This window comes from Zootoca vivipara, chromosome 12 (genome assembly GCF_963506605.1).
Source record: "Zootoca vivipara chromosome 12, rZooViv1.1, whole genome shotgun sequence".
In the NCBI taxonomy this organism is placed as follows: domain Eukaryota; kingdom Metazoa; phylum Chordata; class Lepidosauria; order Squamata; family Lacertidae; genus Zootoca; species Zootoca vivipara.
The window spans coordinates 32,766,182-32,786,050 of NC_083287.1; the positions used below are offsets into that span (position 1 = coordinate 32,766,182).

At 38.5% G+C, this 19,869-nt stretch overlaps 1 protein-coding gene across 8 annotated transcripts in view; it reads right to left on the minus strand.

The window, feature by feature from the left end:
- The window catches only part of ANKIB1 (ankyrin repeat and IBR domain containing 1), a 52,512-nt gene that overhangs the window by 18,172 nt on the left and 14,471 nt on the right, over positions 1–19,869 (minus strand). For 6 of the 8 annotated variants that reach the window (XM_035128978.2, XM_035128976.2, XM_035128979.2 and 3 more), the window contains 10 exons: positions 19,573–19,837; positions 17,636–17,936; positions 14,126–14,308; positions 12,213–12,330; positions 11,398–11,606; positions 6,268–6,356; positions 5,027–5,171; positions 4,026–4,192; positions 1,937–2,043; positions 646–776 (listed from right to left, as the gene is read on the minus strand). In XM_035128978.2, the coding sequence (XP_034984869.2) occupies positions 646–776; positions 1,937–2,043; positions 4,026–4,192; positions 5,027–5,171; positions 6,268–6,356; positions 11,398–11,606; positions 12,213–12,330; positions 14,126–14,308; positions 17,636–17,936; positions 19,573–19,760 (1,638 nt within the window). In that variant the 5' untranslated portion in view covers positions 19,761–19,837. The remainder of the gene's footprint in view (positions 1–645; positions 777–1,936; positions 2,044–4,025; positions 4,193–5,026; positions 5,172–6,267; positions 6,357–11,397; positions 11,607–12,212; positions 12,331–14,125; positions 14,309–17,635; positions 17,937–19,572; positions 19,838–19,869) is intronic. The other 2 variants (XM_035128977.2, XM_035128975.2) reach the window with 1 other exon arrangement.

Here is a 19,869-nt window from a genome sequence, read left to right on the forward strand (position 1 = left end):
TTAACTTGGGTACATGAATTTCAGTGGGTCTACTCTGAGTATGACTAGCATGGGATACAACCCGAAATAAATTAATACATCAGATAATGCTTCTTGTCAAAAAGAACTTAGGGTGCTATGGATGTTACCTGTTAAAAAAGTGAAGACTGCAAGAAAAACTACATTCTCACATCGAGCAATCAACACAAAGGCAGTTCTTTTGATAAAGCAAAATACTGATCAGCAAAATACTGATCTGAAGTAGTGTGCATGCACACGAAAGCTCATACCAAAATATAAACTTAGTTGGTCTTTAAGGTGCTACTGAAGGAATTTTTTTATTTTACTGATCAGCAGGGAGGCTGGGAGAAGAAAGGGAAGCTCCCAGGTGAGAACTGGAAGGTGCACCCCTTTCTGTGCGAGACAAGGTTTAAGACCTACCTTTGAGAGAAGACTTTGCATTTTCTTTTTCTCTTTTTCTTTTCATTAGATTAGTTTGTTTTTTATTGTGTTGTTTTATGAAAAAGCTTCAATAAAATTTCATGAGAAAAACAAACAAAATACTGATCACCAGAGTGGATATCGTGGTCTTTTTAAGACATTACATGAAGTAAATTTATACTTATATTTATAAGAACTATAGCATTATTTTGACTCTTTGCTTACTTTTGCACACTGCATATGATTGCAGCCTTCGTTCTTCTGAATTGGGGATTTGCAATTGGCACATGGTTTAGAGTTTGTGAGTAACCATAAGCAGTTGGCAGCATCTTCATAAGCCTCACTAACTCCCACAACTGTGAAAAAGGAAAAAAAATAACGTTAAGGTTTTGTACATGTAATAGTGTGTTAATAGCAAGTTCATAATTGCATTTTCTAAATTTTCTGAGTATGTAATTAGGCTATTTTTAAATACACTGTAACTCATCCTGAGCACTTATTATAGGGTGAAAAAGATTTTCAAATTTCTTCATAAGCCAGTGTTATAGGACCAGTACTACAAATATCCACAACAAATGCTAAAAATAATGCACATTCCAAAGGTTAGATGCACACACATTTTCACTGCCAGCTTTTGCAGTATCTATTTATAAATTTGCCCACTAATTATAAACAAGCTGTAATTTCCATAAAACATCCCACAAAATTAAAGTGTACTAATCACTGCAACTCCCAGCAAGGAACAGTATACTTTGCAGATTAATAAGGAGTAGTTGAAATGTTGCATTCCCCTTACATTTTATTTTCACATGCCCTCAATTTCTTAGAAATTACTCGTACCCTAAACAATCAAGTCTACAACATGTTTATTTCATCATTCTTATTAAACACCTGTCCTTTACCCTAAGGTCCCAGGGCAGATCACAACAATTTAAAATACAACATTAGAAACAGTTTATAATAAATTACAACCACAGGAATAGGTCAAGTGTCATAGGTCAGAGTAAAGAGTGTTGTTTGGTGTGATTATGGAATTTAAGTCTACACTTCTCAAAAACATAAACTCAGTGCTCTCAGTTATGAAGCTCAGCTTCCCCAAAGATGGAAATGTACAACCATACTCCACAGGGAACTCTGCCCAACCTGTCAAAATTCAGTTCAAATTCTTTGCTGTTTACCTGTGCATTATTAATGCCATTTCATTTTAGACAGGTTTGAGGAACTACAGTTTCTCTGCATCACTTACATCATCTGACTTAGGAGACAGACTATGGGTCTATCTAGCTCACCATTTCCCATGCAAAGGAGCAATGACTGCCCAGGGTTTCAGGCTGGGTTTCTCCCAGTCCTACCTGGGGATAACAGGGATTGAACCTCAGACCTTCTGCACACAAAGCAGCTCTTGCTGCTCTTGTCCACACTCCCCTTAGGAGGCCAAGCTGCCCATTGTGCAAATCATAATTTAATATACTGTAATAAATAATAACACAGAATTTCTACAAATTAACAAAAATACCATAATGGCCATTCTTACGCTCTTCCGGTTTCATTTCTGTTATCTTCTGCAGCCAGTTCTTCCATGTTTCACAGTCACAGGGTTCATGTGCTTCACCTAAACACTCCCTGAAAAATTGATCCAAGGCTTTAATAAGCTGAAGATTAAACTTGCTCTATTTATTATTATTATTTACTGTGGATTCAAGAATACTAGTTCTTAATTCGGGAAGAAAAAAATCAGATAATATGTTTTGCTAACATGACTAGGTATTTCATAGCTGACAGCACTACGGAAGAACAAATCAGAAACAATACCCCAAGGCATAAATGGTGTAAAATATATAAACCTCAATAACTTGCAGTGGAATTTAGGTGCATAATTGCAAAGTGCACTTTGAAGTCTCCCTTATGTAATTTAAACTGTTGACTGTAGTTATGATTCAATTTAGCAATCCACTTAGTCTTGAGTTGAGTCTTGATTTATATTAACAGTACTGTACTCTCTTCTGTCTCTTTATCTCTCACACAGAGTTGCATTCTTTTATGAATACAGGCCAAACCACTATGAATCAGGATTCTCAAGTCCTGCTCAAGGCTTTCTGAGTCATGTGTAGAACACATTACTATATATGTTTACCTTTTCCTCAAACACTTCATAGTGGCAGAATGTGAGGATCTTTCTGCACTACACATGCAGCATTCTGTACCGGAAGATGTACTTAAAAGTAGGCTAGTAACTCAGATATTTTAGGGCTGCAAGTGCTGGGAGTAGAGGCATTGCAATGGCCAGAAATAGGCATTTTGACTCAATCTCACTTTGACACTAGGCCACACTATATCAGATGGGAGGCTGTCCCTAGAATATCACCATGTGTACTGCCTAACAGCAAATGTCAAGCTGGAGAAGAGTTGGAGGGTTTTTGAAAGGGCTCTGGCATTAATATTGCAATAACATTATAAATCGTTGAAGTGCTTTATAAAGATAACAGAATATCTGTCACAACCTTTAATAGCTTAAAAAGGAAGTGTCTTCTGTAACTAGGGTAAATGTCACTTATTGAAACACTATTTTCTGACTGATGAGAACATGCATTTGTCAAAAATAGGGACAGTCACTGAATTTATCATCTCTACTCCACCTGCCCTTTAATTGAATAGGGACTAACATCAGGAACTGAGATTTCCACGGAGGACAACCCCATGAGCTTATTTCATTATTATTCCTAGTTTTCAAAGAAGCAATCAAATTTCTGGAGCAGAAGATGCATCGTTTCCAGATGGCGCCTGGGTGTAGATGTGTCAATATGATTTCCAGATTGGTCACGACTCGCTCTTTTTTACGGGAAATACAGCAAAATAGCTTCAGACATCTGCCACACATCCAACATACAAAAAACAGAACAACTAAAAATAGCATCATTTCAGAATTATAGGTTTATGGAGGAACCTGCTGTATTGCAGGATGCAAGGAATTTTCTCTGGATCTAATAATGAAGAGTCTTCTAAAATGCTCTTTGTTAAGTGAAAGAATGGTCACAAATGCCAGAGCGAAAAAAGGGGGGGGGGAGTAGAAAGGAAAAATATAACATTCTGTCACATCAGAAGTAATAAAAATCAGCTATAGGTGCTCCTTCTTCACCTCTGAATTTATGTTAGAATAGAAGTCTATATATAAATATATATCTCATATACACACAGAAATTATCCATCCCCCCGCCCCGAAAAAGCAGGACTATGTGTACTTAGCTCACCCTGAGAGGATCAATTAGCTTATTTTCCATTACTGTATTATTATTGGACAACTATACTCTTTTTGCAAAAGATTTATACCCCCTTCAATGTAATCTTGAATTTTAAAAGACCAAAAAGTGCTTTTGAGCTAGTAAAATGCTTATTGGTTTGGGAGTCCGAATATAAAAAGAGAATTGAAAAACTGAGAATAGGATTTCACAATGTGAGCACAAAGATCTATATGAAACCAAAGACGAATTTCCCACAAATGGTAATTATTTTAAGGCTTGTACATGGACTGTACAGCACTGTTTCAATTTTTTAAAAGATCAGCAATCATGTTTAAATCATGTACAGTACAAGAAAGCATTACTAACCAGCAGAAGAGATGCCCTTTCCCACAGTCCACAGCGGGAGCTCTTAGCAATGGGAAACTAAGTGCTTCTGAACCTGTTGTATTTGACCCTTGTCTTGTTAGCCTGACTGCTCTCTCACAAGCTGGTGTAGGACACCATTTAATAGAAGGATTATTTTCAACAAAGGCCTGAAAACAAAAGGAGGGAGATAGAAATTAGTTGCCATTTTCAATCAGGACTTTTAAACTGATATAAAGCTCAATTTGATGGTGTAAAACTCTGCTGTTTAGAACAGGTGTAGGCCTTAAAATAGGTATAAAAGATAATCATTTTATCCATTATACAATTTCAGTTATTTGCTATAGCAACATGTAAAGCTCAGCCAAGAACTTTATTTGGAACATTCATGTATTTTTTAATGGAAAAGCTTACAAAACAAGCCAGATAAGGGAGGCACTGGTGCACTATGAGGGCCTAACTGTTCCTAGTAAGATTATAACATTTAGAATTGGGGAATAAATTTAGATATGGAGAGCAATATAACTATATCTCAATTGGGGCTGAATACTAATGGGAAAACGACTTGTAGTCCTTAGATGCAATGTTACTGAAGTGTCAGATGTGGTGGGTTGAAAAAATTGCAAACTGTTTAATCATATGAGGAGCCACAACTGGTACATACAGCAAGCATTTAAGAGGAGTGTTGACTTACGAAAAAAGGTTTGCAATAGTCCATACTTTTTAAACTTTTTTTTTTTACTGGAATAGGATCTTTTTTGCTTGAATAAAGATAGTGGCTAAGTGAAAATGTGACCTTTCTCCCAGTAAGCTACCATCACTTTGGGCAACAGCTATCAGGAAAACATTTGTTATAATTTGTATTTAACAAAACAAAAAACAAATAATATTCCTTAAAATAGTTGTCCATAATACTAGATGCATTTCTTTCTAAGAGTATTTTTAATAATGTCAGAATAATCAGCTCAGATGGATACTTTAGACACATGCCGCTGGCAGTTTACCTTAATGTCAAATTGTAGGTAACGTTTGTCCATCTCCTTGGAAACCACACCTTCAATGATCTCCACTGGAACAAGCTGGAAACAATCATATGCTGGGCAAAAAATATTGTGGGCTTCACCCTCTTGAATCTTCATATTCAAAAATCTGTTAAAATGTTCATCAGGTTTGAGCAAGAAATATTAACTCCACCAAAATTAGGGAGCAAAAATTAACCTATTAAGGCCTACACCTCGCAGGTAAGTAAAGAGAGATTATGACTACCTTACAAACTCTGCAAAATATTCGGGAAGGCTCTGTGTCAGCAACTCCACAGAGCATTCTACAATTTCAAACAGAACAGGGAAGCCTCTGAGCATGTGGGCACACAGTGGAGTATCAAAATGAATGATCTAAAATATATTGAAAGGGTTTACTTTTAGCAGCCCTTTACTGATTTGTGTGGGGTGCATAGCATGAGTCAAAAAGTACCATATCACATTAAGAAGTGGAACGTTTTGGTCAGGGAAAGCTGACAGATTGAACTGTGGGTCTGCCATTTTTGTCTCAAGGATAAACTAGAATAGAAACTGTGACTTAGTAGCTGTGACTTAATCTCGCCATGCTAAGGTGGATAGGGTTTCTGTCCAAAGAAACTCTCCCCACATGCATAACGGAACTGCATTAAGTTTAACTTTAATAATACAAGATAACAGCATCTCATGGCCAGATTATGTCCAGATTTTCTCTTTGGGCTTCTTTTCTCAGCTAAGTCAGACTTTATAAGGGACAGTCAACTCCTTAGCATCCTTTGGATTACAGAAACAGAACTGGTCCTGCAAGGGCTGCAAAATGTCCCAGAAAGTGGTTCTGAGGCACATTGCAAAATCATAGAATTGTTGGGTTGGAACAGACATCATCATAGTAAATACTGTGACTTCCACATTCCCCGTTTCATGCCCAGTAGCTTTAATATTTCATAGCTTCAAATCTACTTCAGGCTCATACCAGATCAAAGACAGAAGACACACAATCTTTGCTTAATTTTTAAAAATGTTTCCATTCTGGGGCATCTCTAATTTTTAACGACAGCCAGCATCTAAAATGGAAATTAAATTGTCTTTGGAATCGAATCCTAGGGACATGAACAAACCAACATTAAAAATAAATCAAGACATATTTATTACTAGTTTACTAAGTAGGATAATTCCCCCCCCCCCGGTAGAGACAATTTTTATATAAAAATGTCTAAATATATACTTACGCTTCCCAGCATGCTCTACAGAACTCATGTCCACAAGGCATATCCACTGGGTCTTCAAATACAGAAATGTTACACATGCAAATTTCACACTGTAGATAAAAGAATAAAATTATTTTAAAAAATATTTCGAATACTATATAATAGGGATGATTAACTTGTAGCCTGTACAGCCTTCTTTTTTACAAAATAAAACTTAAACAGTATGTATTAGAGAAGTGTTGTTGTTTTTTAAGTTAATTGATCACTTGAGTGGGCCCGTTGTAATGTCAAGATGCCAAGTTGGACAATTGTCAACATAACAAAAATATCCATTGGTTAGTCACTTACACCTCATATTTGTTCAGAAATAAAGGACTACTTCAGGCATTCCCAAACTTCGGCCCTCCAGATGTTTTGGACTACAATTTCCATCTTCCCCGACCACTGGTCCCGTTAGCTAGGGATCATGGGAGTTGTAGGCCAAAACATCTGGAGGGCCGCAGTTTGCGGATGCCTGCACTACTTGGAAATCATGTAATTAAGGCATATTAATCCAAACCAAGATGTCTGGGAGTAAAATTACACCTGCAGTGCATTTTTGTTGTTGCAGAACTTACTCAGAAAAAGACCTGCAACATGGTCTTTGAATCTATAATACTGTAACCCAAAAAGCAATAAACAATGTCCTTGAATTTCAATCACTTACCATTTTTATTTTTATTTCTGAGCACAGAAAGTGCCTGGAATGGAAAAAGAACCTCAGGACTACCAACTGAATTGTGCATGTGGAGTGTTTTTTTGTCGTCAGAGCCCATGTAATATACAGGGACAAACAAAAAAACAACAACAACCTTATCCTGTGATATAACTGTCCAGAGTTTTATTTTTGAAGCCAAGGAAACACTGGAATCTAAAATATCCCAAGAATCCCCCCCCCCAGATTTGAGAAAGGAGTGTAGGGGGCAATATCACAAAATTGCTTTTGTTACTACAGTGGTACCTCGCAAGACGAAATTAATTTGTTCCATGAGTCGTTTCGTGTTGCGATAATTTCGTCTTGCGAAGCGTGGTTTCTCATAGGAATGCATTGAAATTTAATTCATGCGTTCCTATGGGGGGAAAAAGAAGCGCAAAAAAAGGCAGCGACTCACCTGCCACGGCCAGAGGTCTTCAAGGCTCTGGGGAGGGGGAAGCAGGAGGAGGGCCAGGGCTCTGGAAGGAGTCCAGAAGCCATTTACAGAGATGGGAGAAAGCAAGGCCGGAGTTGCAGGGTCTCCTCCCGCTTCAGCCTCTGCTCCTTCAGGTGCCGCTGCTGTTCCTGCAAAGGGCCGCCTGGAGAGCCCCGCTGCTGCTCCTGCTGGAGCCGCGGAGGCTGCTGAGGAGGGCAAGGCTGGAGCTGCGGAGGCCGCCAAGGGCAAGGCCGGAGCCGCGGAGGCCGCCATGAGCGCCGCGCCGCCGCAGGAGGCAGAAGCGGCGGCCGTGGACGTCACCGGCGGAGTCCTAAAGGTAAGCGGCGGCGGCTTCCCTTCCCCTCGCAAAGCTGCTTCGTCTTGCAAAGCACAGCCTTAGATGGCTTCGTTTTGCAAGTTGCCCAAAAAAAATCACAAAACGCTTTCGTTTTGTGATTTTTTTTGTTGCGCGGGGCGTTCGTCTTGCGGGGTACCACTGTATAAGCAATAGAAGTATTCCATATTGCAAAAAGGTCACCTGACACCTTGTTTTCTTATAATGTTCAGCTGATGGCTGAGTTTCTCTGCTATGGCAATATCACAATTTACTGCACCATAGATCAGGAATGGGGACCCTCATGCCCAGGGGCCCCAAACAGTCCTCCAGGTCTCTCTATTTGCTCTCAAGTTTCTCACCACACACCCAATAGGTCACACACTCTCCCAATAGATAACTCTTCTCCACACGCCACATCTCTCACAAACATTGTTTTCTACCCTCATTGTGCGTTATTGCCTTGCTGGAATGTATCCTTGGACACAGATAATTCTTCTTGCTTGCGAAAGAGGGGTATATGAATAAATTAACATTTCCTGCTCCACCCACTTCTGCTTTTGGCCCTGCATGTTGGTCTCGAGTCCTGCCACAGAATGGTCCCATCATTTTCTCAATCAAACTGATTCAGAGAAGCAAACTTATTTGCCATTCTTCTGAAACAACCCAAATGGATATTATTACCCCAAAATACACTAGAATTTAGCACGCGGAAGGGGAATGTTCCCCAAATCATTTGTGTTATGTTACTGCTAATTTACCCCTGGCTGATGAGATACACACACACACAGTGGCATGAAAGGACAGCATATAAATGTCCCTATAAATAAAATAAATGCAAATGTGTTTAGCATTGCTCTCGTGAGCTGATTCATATATAGAGTTGCTATTTTTCACCTCCACAAATCAGACACCATTTGTGAAAATCGCATTAAGTGGGAAGCACCCTCTATATGCCCCTTTTACCTGTTCTCCAGCTCTCTCTCTTCAACTAGAGTCAAAGCTCTGAGGCTGGCTGGAAGCTGGAGGATACTGGCGTCAGCTGCTGGGAAGGGAGGCTAAACAGCCTAAACAAAGTTCCGCTTCACCTCTGGTTTCTTTGGGGCTTCTTTCGCCCTCACTGAAGTCTTTTTTGGGCTCTATGGAGGGTCTCCTCATGAGCCACAAGGGCTCTTCAGCTCTTTCCCACCATTTCTTGGTTTGAATCTATTTCCTGACGCCACACATATAAGCAGCTGGACACAAGTCAATCACAGGTTTTTTGGGGGCCCCCTGTATTAATATGCATATAATGATGTCTGATTGGTGAAGGCGAGAAATAGCAACTCTATATGAATTATTCTTTTACAAGTCAGCTCACACGAGCAATATTAAACACATCTTTTATTTATAGGAACATTTATAGGCTGCCCTTTTGTACGCCTGTAAATATATCTATATATAGCATCAGCTGGAGAAACTGATAATAACTGGAAACATAGTAGGTGTGGAGCGATAATTTAAGCCTTTCCTGCTGCTGCTGTACTGAGAAAAATCCCTATTGGGCGGGAAGGGGGGGTTGGTTCCTTCATTGACATCAATGGGTAATTTCCTCCAAAGCATACACCAGCTTCAGAGGGATTTCCCCCCTCAGGTCCACATCAGGGGAGAAAGGGTTAAATTATCCCTGCATGCCTGCTTTGTTCCTAGGAATTATCACCTCTCACCTATTTGCATTTTTAAAAACCTGTACATAAAATACAAGGACAAATATAATATCACATTTAGTTTGGCCCTCAGTTCAACACAAAGGATAACATTTGCCAACAACTTCTCCTAACTTTTCCTCCAATTTCCGTAGGGGTGGTACAAAACCTTCACTGTACATTAAAAATAGTGATACAGAAAGTATATGCTATAATACACACACATACAATAAAATCCCTGTGGTGCCACATTTAAATAATTAGGTTAAAATTAGATAAATAGCAACCTAACTATGACAACAAAGTAAATATTGAAACAACCTAGTCTACTCTTTTCTTTTTTAAAAAAGAAAGAACTATCTTGATCATTGCGCACAAATCTGTTCCAGCTACAGTTACTGCTGTAGAATCTTTTTTAAAAAGAGACTGTTTTTCAAAAGAGCTTTTCCAATAATTATAAAAGACCTTTCGTATATTAAAGCTATGTTGATCTTATAGACTGGTGCAAACAAACCTACATAGTGAGGTTCCGTATAATCTATCAGGGTATTAGTGGGTTGACCTTTAAAATGTAGACAAAGAGAATGTTGTTTCCTAAGTTGGGGAAAATGACAGGAAGCAGGGCAGAGAGAGTTTCAGTATGGTTAAGGAACAAAATATAACAGAAGTGAAAAATCTAGAAATTTCCACACAACACACTGTTAGCAATTTCAATTTTCCAACACACACTTTATATAATTTCATGCAATCTGAGCTACAGAATGCACAATAACTTAACAACCTCAATTTCTTACACAAACTGTCACCTCTCAACCATCTTACCAGAGATGGAACAAAATGCTTTACACTGTTGTTCACACAGATGTGGAGAGCACAAAGAGACAGTTAATCCAATGTCGTTTTAAAATTGCTAAATGACGATTTCCTATCTGGCACCTCTCTTTCCCTCTCTTGACAGTACAGGCTGGGATCCAAGGCACAACAATACTGCTTCTGCATGCCTAATAGAGGTTTGAGGAGCTTCTATTTCTCAAACAGCACTCATCATGCAATGTTGCAAGCCATATTTGAAACTAATGCATTTTTAAAAAGTTTCTGATATGGCAAGGAGATCTGCAGTTCAAAGAAAAGCTGTTTAAGAAAGACATATGTAAGCTCTTGGGGGTGCTTAATAGCTCTCTGGATCATAGCCATACTCTTATTGATGGCAATAATTGAGTACATTTTAAAATTGTTTTAAACTGAGTATGTTGAATGATACACTATACATAGCAAAAGTAGGTCTTCATAGGATACCTTTGTGCATATGTTTCCTTTTTGCCTAATATCATTATTATCTAATGGAAGTCCACACAATTATGGGAAGGAGAAGGGTTTGCCTCTACGATGGCATTAAGAACGGAGGGCCATAAAATCACTTGAAAAGGGATTGACTCCTTGGGCTTGCCAAGCTGCTGTAATGGTCATCGGGAAACTAATGCTGCCACCAAAGGAGAAGTTGGGACTTAATGCAAAAAAGGCAAACCGTACGTGGAGAAGGTTGATAGCAACCTAGTTCTGGACAAAGTGGAATAGAACCTTCTACCACCAATAAGGAGTCATCTTGCTTCACAGTGTGAGCACAATACCCTTCAAACTACCTGAAAACACTAATCAGTAGAAAAAACTTATTTCTCTTGTAGACAAGAGTGGCAAAATACCAAATTTAACAAAACATATTAAGGAAAATCAACATCTGATTCTTTTATAAGCTGGGAAAATCATATTGCTGAAAAATCAGTAATAGTTTTGCAGCCCAGAAATGTTGCAGGAGTGCAACTTTTATACTTTCAACCAATTTCTTTATAACAATTATTCACACAAAATATATTCTTGTTCCAGAAGCAGTAAGTTATCACTAGAATTAAACATTTTTGGGGATGCACACACACACTCCCACACCAGTATATATCACCCTTCATACCATAGCTGTCTCAATGTCCCCTGGCGAGAGGCTGATTTCATCTGGGGAGGTGATAGAAGAGCGAGTTGTCCGAGGAGTTCTTGGTGAAGGAAGTGTGTCCCAGGCATTATATCCACTTGGAGGTGGAGTTGGCATCTGAATACCTGAACGTTGGCAGCAGTTCTCAGGATTAGACATCCAAGCTTCAAGTAACTTCTCCCTGTCCCAGTCTTAAAATAAAACCAGAAAGTGTTAAAAAGGAACATGGAAATGATTTGGTGATGATGTGTCTGCTTATGATTATATTTATGAGTAAAATCACTGCAGAATAGAGGTAATCAACCTGTGGCCATCCAGATGCTGTTGATCCCATCATTCCTGGCCAAGGTTCCTGACAGCCTATCTGTTTGCATTTATAGTACACTATGTATTCTTTTTATTCCTATTCTTTTTATGTCCACTGGAAGGACAGATCATGAAGATGAGGCTCCAATACTTTGGCCACCTCATGAGAAGAGAAGACTCCCTGGAAAAGACCTTGATGTTGGGAAAGATGGAGGGCACTAGGAGAAGGGGACGACAGAGGATGGGATGGTTGGACAGTGTTCTCGAAGCTATGAACATGAGTTTGACCAAACTGCGGGAGGCAGTGCAAGACAGGAGTGCCTGGCGTGCTATGGTCCATGGAGTCACGAAGAGTCGGACACGACTAAATGACTAAACAACAACAAATTCTTTTTATTATGAAAGCACATATTTACATATAAGAAATGTTAATACATTTGGTCAAGATTTGTTATTAAAATTGGCTGAATGTTATATAGTTTCCTGATTACCATGGGCTCGCAGCAGAGCTTCTGCAGTAAACAATGGAGCCTGAAGCATGTCAGCAGATTCTACTATCAGCATATCTTTGAGCCTTCGCAGGTCCTGAGGTCTTAGTCCTTCATACGGCTGTGAAAGGAAACAGAAAAGCAAAGTAGCAGTAGAAATAAGTCTTTAATTTAGAAAGTGGCACCTTTCCTATTGACAGTGGTGGGCCCCTGGTTGTTCTTATAATATTCTAGTGTGTACTGGCTTCTTATAACTCTTGGGGCAATCTGAAGTGCCGATTTTGACAAAACCCTAAATCACTTCAGCCCATGTATATATTAGAGAACACTTTCCTTACACATTGTCTCAACAGTCAACCAAGAATTGCTTCACAGGATTGGATCAGAATGGCGGAGGGAAGGCTCTGTCACATTAGCATCTGCATGGACGACATTTAATGCTAACCAGGATCCCACTTAACTAGGGTATGTATTAGTCTTTTATAAACACACACACACACACACATATATATATAACCCAAGTTAGCTATGCAATTTGAATGAGACAGAGAGAGATGCATAACTTTGTCACTGAAGTAAATAGGATTGCACAGTGCTTCTATTGGGTTTAGTTATGTCTTAAATTTGATACAATGGTACCTCGGGTTACGAACGCGATCCGTTCCGGGTCGCAGTTCATAACCCGAAAAGTTCGTAACCTGAAAAGGGCCCAGACCGCCGTTTTGCGCATGTGCAAAGCGCTATTTTTGCTATTTTCGCGCTTTGTTCATGCGCAAAGGCGCACGGCGCTTCTGCGCACGCACGCGGGGCGAAAATACTTCCGGGTTTGCGAAGTTCGTAACCCGGGAAGTTCGTAACCCGGGTTGTTCGCAACCCGAGGTACGACTGTACTCATATATAAAAAAGCATAGGGTCTGTTTTTAAAAGTTATCCTCCCTGGATTTTCCTTGGGACAGAATGGAACTGAGTTTTGGATTTCTGTGCTCTTTTCCAATCATTATGTGATAAAGTAAACAACTGAACAGGGATCGTGCAGTTATTTGGATGAAAGACCTCCTCCAACTGTGAAAAATCAAATAATCTTCGAACTTCGAATACTGCAGGATCTCATGTTCAGCCATTCCTTTTTGTCATGATGAAGGAAACAGGATGGAGGAAGCTATCAGTTCAATCTCCAGGTAAGGCAAAAGCAGAATGGAGTTAGAAGTGAAAGCAAAAAGGTTTTCCAATCCTTTATACTAGGAATCCAGCCTGTCCAGAAAGCCATTACAGATGTCAGAAAGTACTGCCTGACCTGCTCCAACCTACTAGTATAAAGAGGCTTCTTTGCTGATATGATTGATTTGCATGAAGTTTCCTAAACTGCAAATAACCGAGTTGTGGCACACAGACTGATAAACCCTTCAGTTTGTTAGTTTAAGGCTGGAGATGAAGGTTTATAAGCCCTTAACTTCTGAAAGCCTATTATCTCCTCTAATTTTCTGGATCAAACAACAAACTTTCCAATAGCTTTTTTGCCTCAATGAAGCCGAGAAATTTTCAATAGTATCTCTTCCTACATATGTGTTCGAAACTGTGTGAACAATTTTAAAGGAGTAAAACACATGCTTGGTATACAGAAGGTATCAGGTTCAATCTCTGCATCTCCAGCTTAAAAATATATGATGTGGCAGGTGCTGTAAAAGAGCTCTGCTGTACAAATAAGCTATTGCTAATCAGAGCAGACAATACTAGCCCAAATGGATGAATAAAAAAGGAGCTGGTAAAAAGTAGCTCCCTATATTCTTGACAATACCCATCCCTATGAAAAGGAACAACTCAAGAGCTTTAGATAAAAACTATTCAGTATTTTGATATATTATTCCCCAAGTATGCACATCTCCAGTCACAGCAACCAATTACTAATTTTATTTTACCTCTCTTTTGTCCAAAGCAGCATATTCTGCTTCAATGCTTTCAGCTTCAGGATCTCGTGAGAACACCATCTGGGATTCTAGATTGAGTGCCAATTCTTTATGGTGTTGCTTCTCTGCACAGTCACATGGAGTATCTTTATTTTCATTTTCAGCAAACAAGTCTCCACCATGTTTTACCAGAAGCTGCAAGTTAATGCAGACCATTTTAAGAGCAAATTTTAATACAAATCCTTGGAAATTAATACAGATCCTTGGAAATTCTTTTTCAGTCGAAATTTGTAACCAACAATTTATGCAGAATGCTGAACAAAGAACTAAACCAGACATGTGAACCCTGGGAACCCAACAAAATACTACTCAGAGTAGATCCACTGAAATAACTGAAACTAGGTTTGTTATGTCCATTAATTTCAACGGGTCTACTCAGAGTATAACATTGGCTAAGTTCCTTTTCAGTAGAAATATACACACCCTGGGAGAGAGGGTACGTGGTGCGATTGTTATCCTTTAGCGAACACTTAAAGTTTAGAAATATTTGAAAAGATCAACAAGTAATACTAAAAATTCCACAATATAAATACTAGGTTAATGTTCCACCATTAGACATGTTTTTACTCATTCACAAAGACAAGCATATTGAAGCAACAACTGATTGCTGATACACACAAAAAAAAAACCCCTTTTGAATGGCAACTCTAAACATGGCATCAGAGTTTAGAATTAGATCACTGAGCCTACAAGATTTCATGCACATTATTTATTTTTTCTGTAATTTTCAGATATGGGGCATCTGTGTGTATTTTCCTGTCTTAGGCAAAAATGGTAATCTCCCCAAGTTCTGTTCCTATCACACACATGAACATTAGGCCCTTTCCTGCTCTCTTTTCAAGCTGTTCACTTTTGGGAGAGAACCACTGAGAATATTCTTTTTCTAGATGAAAAGCAACAGCACTGATATAAAGAAATCAACCCAGCTTGAGAATGTTGGCCAAACATTAGTAAAATGCAGGTCTGCTTTGAAAGGGCTGATCTGACTGCAATAGAAAGAAATTATGCATACAAAGAACTGTTTATCAATATGCTAATTCTAGAAGATTTCAAATATGTCTCATTTTTCACTTGACAATCAAACCTTCATGATTTTGAAAACATGCATTTATACTTCCCCTTCCTCTCCAATTAAAAACAGGCACATTACAATTAGTGGAGAAACAGCCAAGAGCTATTCAAGGATTAGAACACAGTAACATGCTGCCAATAGTCACTAGACTTTTCTTAGATAGTCTGGTAGTTATGTTCACCATGCCCCAGTTTCTTACATTCCTCAAGTCAAGTGCAGAGTTTTGTGGAGTGGATATGTATTACAATTCCTTTCCACCCAAAACACAGAAAACGTCTAATGTGAATTAGTGGGCTGGTTCACACATAATGCTAAACCATATTTTGTATTATGTGCATGAGCCTAAATGATGCCTTGTGCCTGAGTACTCTCTTGTCTTCCCACATAGTTAGGAGAAGGATGAAATCAGGATTCATATCTGCATTCCCAGATTTATGTCATGTCATTACAAACAAACGAGATATTTTGCTTTAAAATAAATTATAGTGTGTTAAGCAAGTCACCTTCACAACCCATGGTTTGAAGTTGGCTTGTCTGCAATTAGCTATAATATTTTAAACCACAAGTCAAGTTTCGGAAAGTGAGACTAAATTATAGGTTGTCAATTGTTATTCCTCCTAGCCATATGGGAGGAGAGGGGACCTATTGGAGACAGAGGTTCATGTACACATATATAAAAACATAGTAAAACCTTAAACCTTAAAACCTTTAAAAGCCCTATACAGGGCTGCCTACAAATGTCTCCTAAAATATATATAATTACTCATCTCTTTGACATCTGATGGGAGGGCATTCTACAGGAACTCTGCCTGGTTCCCTGTAGCTTTACTTCTCACAGTGTGGAAACTACCAGAAGGCCCTCGATGCTGGATCTCAGCTGTATCCTAGTTCAGCATTATAGGCAAACTAGGCCAGCCACTCCAGATGAATTTGGTGATTTTGTGCATGCGTGAGCGCCAAAACCCAGAAGTAACCCGTTCCAGTACTTCCGGGTTCAGCGCAGTGCACAACCTGAAAATGCACAACCTGAAGCTTCTGTAACCCGAGGTATGAGGTATACTTAAAACAGTTTTAAATGGTTTTATAAGTGCTAGAAGCTTATTTGGTGAAAGTTGTAAATAGGTATTAAGTTGATATGAACTAGTATTTCAAAGCCTGTGTTAAACTAATTTAACAGCCTGTTTCCATGATGGTAATTCTGACAAAAGATCAGGCAGATGGTCCCTCAAACTGAGCATACACTACAACTTCCAGTACAACAGCTTCTGACAGCAATTGCTCCTTTCCCAGCACTGTGAGGGAACAGGCCCTACAAGTCCTTTTGTGACAATACAAAGGTCTTTCTGATCTATCACTGACTGGCACAACATTGTATCTGGCTTTCCTGCAAATAAACACTGGCAAGAAAGTAAGGAAGAGTTTGCATCAACAGCGGCAGCTGGTTGTGTCACAGTACCTATACAACTTGACTGGTCACTCTGCAAGATTCCACTGACAAATTAAGGCAAGCCTGAAAAAAACAGATCAAGTGGGTGGTAGCACCTGGAAGGAATGTAACTTGAGCAATTCTTTTAAGCAGCTGTACTGCAAATAGCTCTGGTGAATATACCATGCTGAACCTTCTTTCAATACACAAATGGACTATTACATTTTCAAGTAGTGAGTGCTAAGTTATGTTTGAAGTTCAAGGGGCTCATGGAGATAACTTTCAGGTCACCAACAGGACAATAAGGGCAAATATGAAAAAAATGTTATTCACTTTAACAAAATATTTGCGATCTGCTGCTATGGAAGACTAAGCATTTTTTTTTTGCAACACTGTATTAAGAACAGTCAATTAACTGGAATATACAATAAATTTCAAAAATACTATAGTTTGTCTTATTGGGGATTTAACAGTTTGCACTTAAACACAACATTCAAAAGCAATACTCCCCAAAGCTAGTGATAAAAATAGCAGAATAAATAGGAGGTGGGGTTTTTTTTAGCATAATAACTGGTATTGGCACATGCACAGGATCTGGCCAGTGCATGAATGAAATACCATCAGGGAACACAATGTACACTGCCTTATGTTTCACCATGGAAGAAAGTAAGGATATAAATATAATAAATTTATTCAGTACATAAGATGTTGTCACTTGTTTAGGGAAGTTTTTAATCTGTGATATTTTAATGTATTTTGTTACTTGTTGGAAGCCGCCCAGAATGGCCAGGGAAACCCAGCCAGATGGGTGGTATAAATAAATAATAATAATAATCACTTCTTTTGCCATTTATATATTATTAGATACAATATTAAATGCCCTTAAAGTAGAGCTTCGGTTTTTTGAAACAATTGTATGCTCTGTCATTACTTTGATTACTATTTACTGGTATATGAATTTTACCTCTACACAGGTCTTCATTCCTGAGGCAGCAGCATAGTGCAAAGGTGTATTTCTTTTATTATCAACAGCGTCAATGGCTGCTCTTTCATATTCTCCTTGGTCAAGTTTTGCTCCTTTCCATTTCAGGATCATTTGCAGACAATCTGCTCTTCTGAAATCATCTTCAAAGGGCCGTGTCAATCGAGGCTGAAGAGCTCCATCCGATATCATAATCTGAGGCCCCATGCAAAGTAAGTGCATAGAGGTCTCATTGTGCACATTTCGTTTATTTGGGTTGCCATCTCTTACAAAAAGGAAAGTTCTATACAGAGAAAGTAAAGAAATAAAACAGTAAATAAGATGCAGATTTTTTTAATGACATGGGAAATAAAGATACAGTAAAGATTATGGAAAATCATATATATACTGGAAATCTCCTAGGAGGCTTAGTTTGGTCAGAATCGAATACAGTATACACTTTCAGAGTTAACGCTAAATAATTACTTCTGATAAGTGAACCACCATAGCTGGTAGAGGGCCATGGAAATTTGTGTCCTGGGCTTTTTAAACTCATTTGCCCATGTACATTGGTTGCCAGATGTGAATTTTTTTCCAGCTCCCCTGCTCCACTAAAAGTATTTATCATACTTCTAATTTATTTATAAATACTTTATTGACGTAAATATAAGCCACACCCGAATATAAGCCGCACCTTTAAAATTCATGGGGGGAGGGGGAGAAAAAAAGACAATACCTGAATATAAGCCGCTCCCTTAAAATTCCGCAGGCATTCACACCTGTTCTGTTTTACTGTATGTCTGTTTCAGCCGTGATATCGTAAAAGCCCATTTTTGTTAGGTCACGAATTTAAGCTGCACTTTAATTTTTCACGGAATTTGGAAAAAAAGTGTGGCTTATATTCAGGCCAAACTGGTACTTCTAATACATTTATCATACTTCTAATACAAATGCAAAAGAGAGGCATCTTTTCATCTGCAAACTTTTAGATGAATGTGCTATTCTGTAGCCGGAAGACTTTCCTTGTTTCCATACATCCTATTTGATGAAGCCTGGCAGAAATCCTACTCAATGTTGTTGGCATTATTATATTAGATTGTCTTATATTGTCATTTAAGAATGCAGTCCCTGTAATACTATTTGATAATATACTGCATAATCTAATATTGCTTTATGACTCACTGAATCAGGATGATGTGTATCTTTGTTTTAACTGCTCTATACCAGTGTTTATAAATACAGGAAGCTGTTTTCTTAAGATACTCCTGATAATATTAATAGTCTGTAGCTTCCTGGTAGCCACAAATAGAATTTATGTGTAAGGCATACACTGAAGAATTTATATTATTTAATAACCAGTCTGGTTTAATTAGATCTTGTTTGTTCCAGAAGCATCTGCCACAGGGAAGATCAACTGCAATTCCAGAAACACAGGATTGCTGCTTTAAAAAACTACCTTTCCTCTCTTTTCCAAATATTTGGCAGAGCAGATACATTGCAGCTCTTGAAGTGCTGCCCTCCATCACTTAAAGAAGAAAGCTTCATCCCTTTCTCAAAATTGCAAGTAGAGCAAGCATCATATCTCTGCATTCTTTATTTTACAAACACTTACACAATACAGTGTTCTTGTACTAACTCCGACTTTTCCATACAAAAGAAAGCAGAGTTATGTTCATTTCAACATTGGCCTATATAGAGCAACTGCTGAGCTGAAAGTATATACCACCAAGGTCTTCAGCAACCTTTTATGGCTATGAGGATAAGAAATTGAACATGCATGCCCTCATCTTAGAACTATTCTGGAGCATATGTGCACATTGGAACTGGAGCCAGTGTAAAGAGGTTATCTATGGCAAAATATTTAACTTGTACATCAAAAGGGAATACTACATTACATTATGACGATATTAAAACACTATGAACAAAGCAACAATACTTACCCCAATATTCGGTTCATCCCATGCCTGGCAGCATAATGTAATGGAGTGTTATGCTGGTAGGGTTCTCCATAAGAAATATTAGGGTCCAGAGATTCTTTTAGTTGAGGGTTGCTCTCATATATTTGGCAGGCCAAATTTTCATCTCCATTTATAAGTGCTTTGCGGAATTTAGTAGTTGTATTTCCCATGTTGTTATTAGTGGGGTGGTGCTTCTTCTGCCCCCCTTCAAACACTTGGTGTGGAGTTCAACAACATCTTTTAAATTCTGAAACAAGCAAATAGCATTGCAAATTGGGT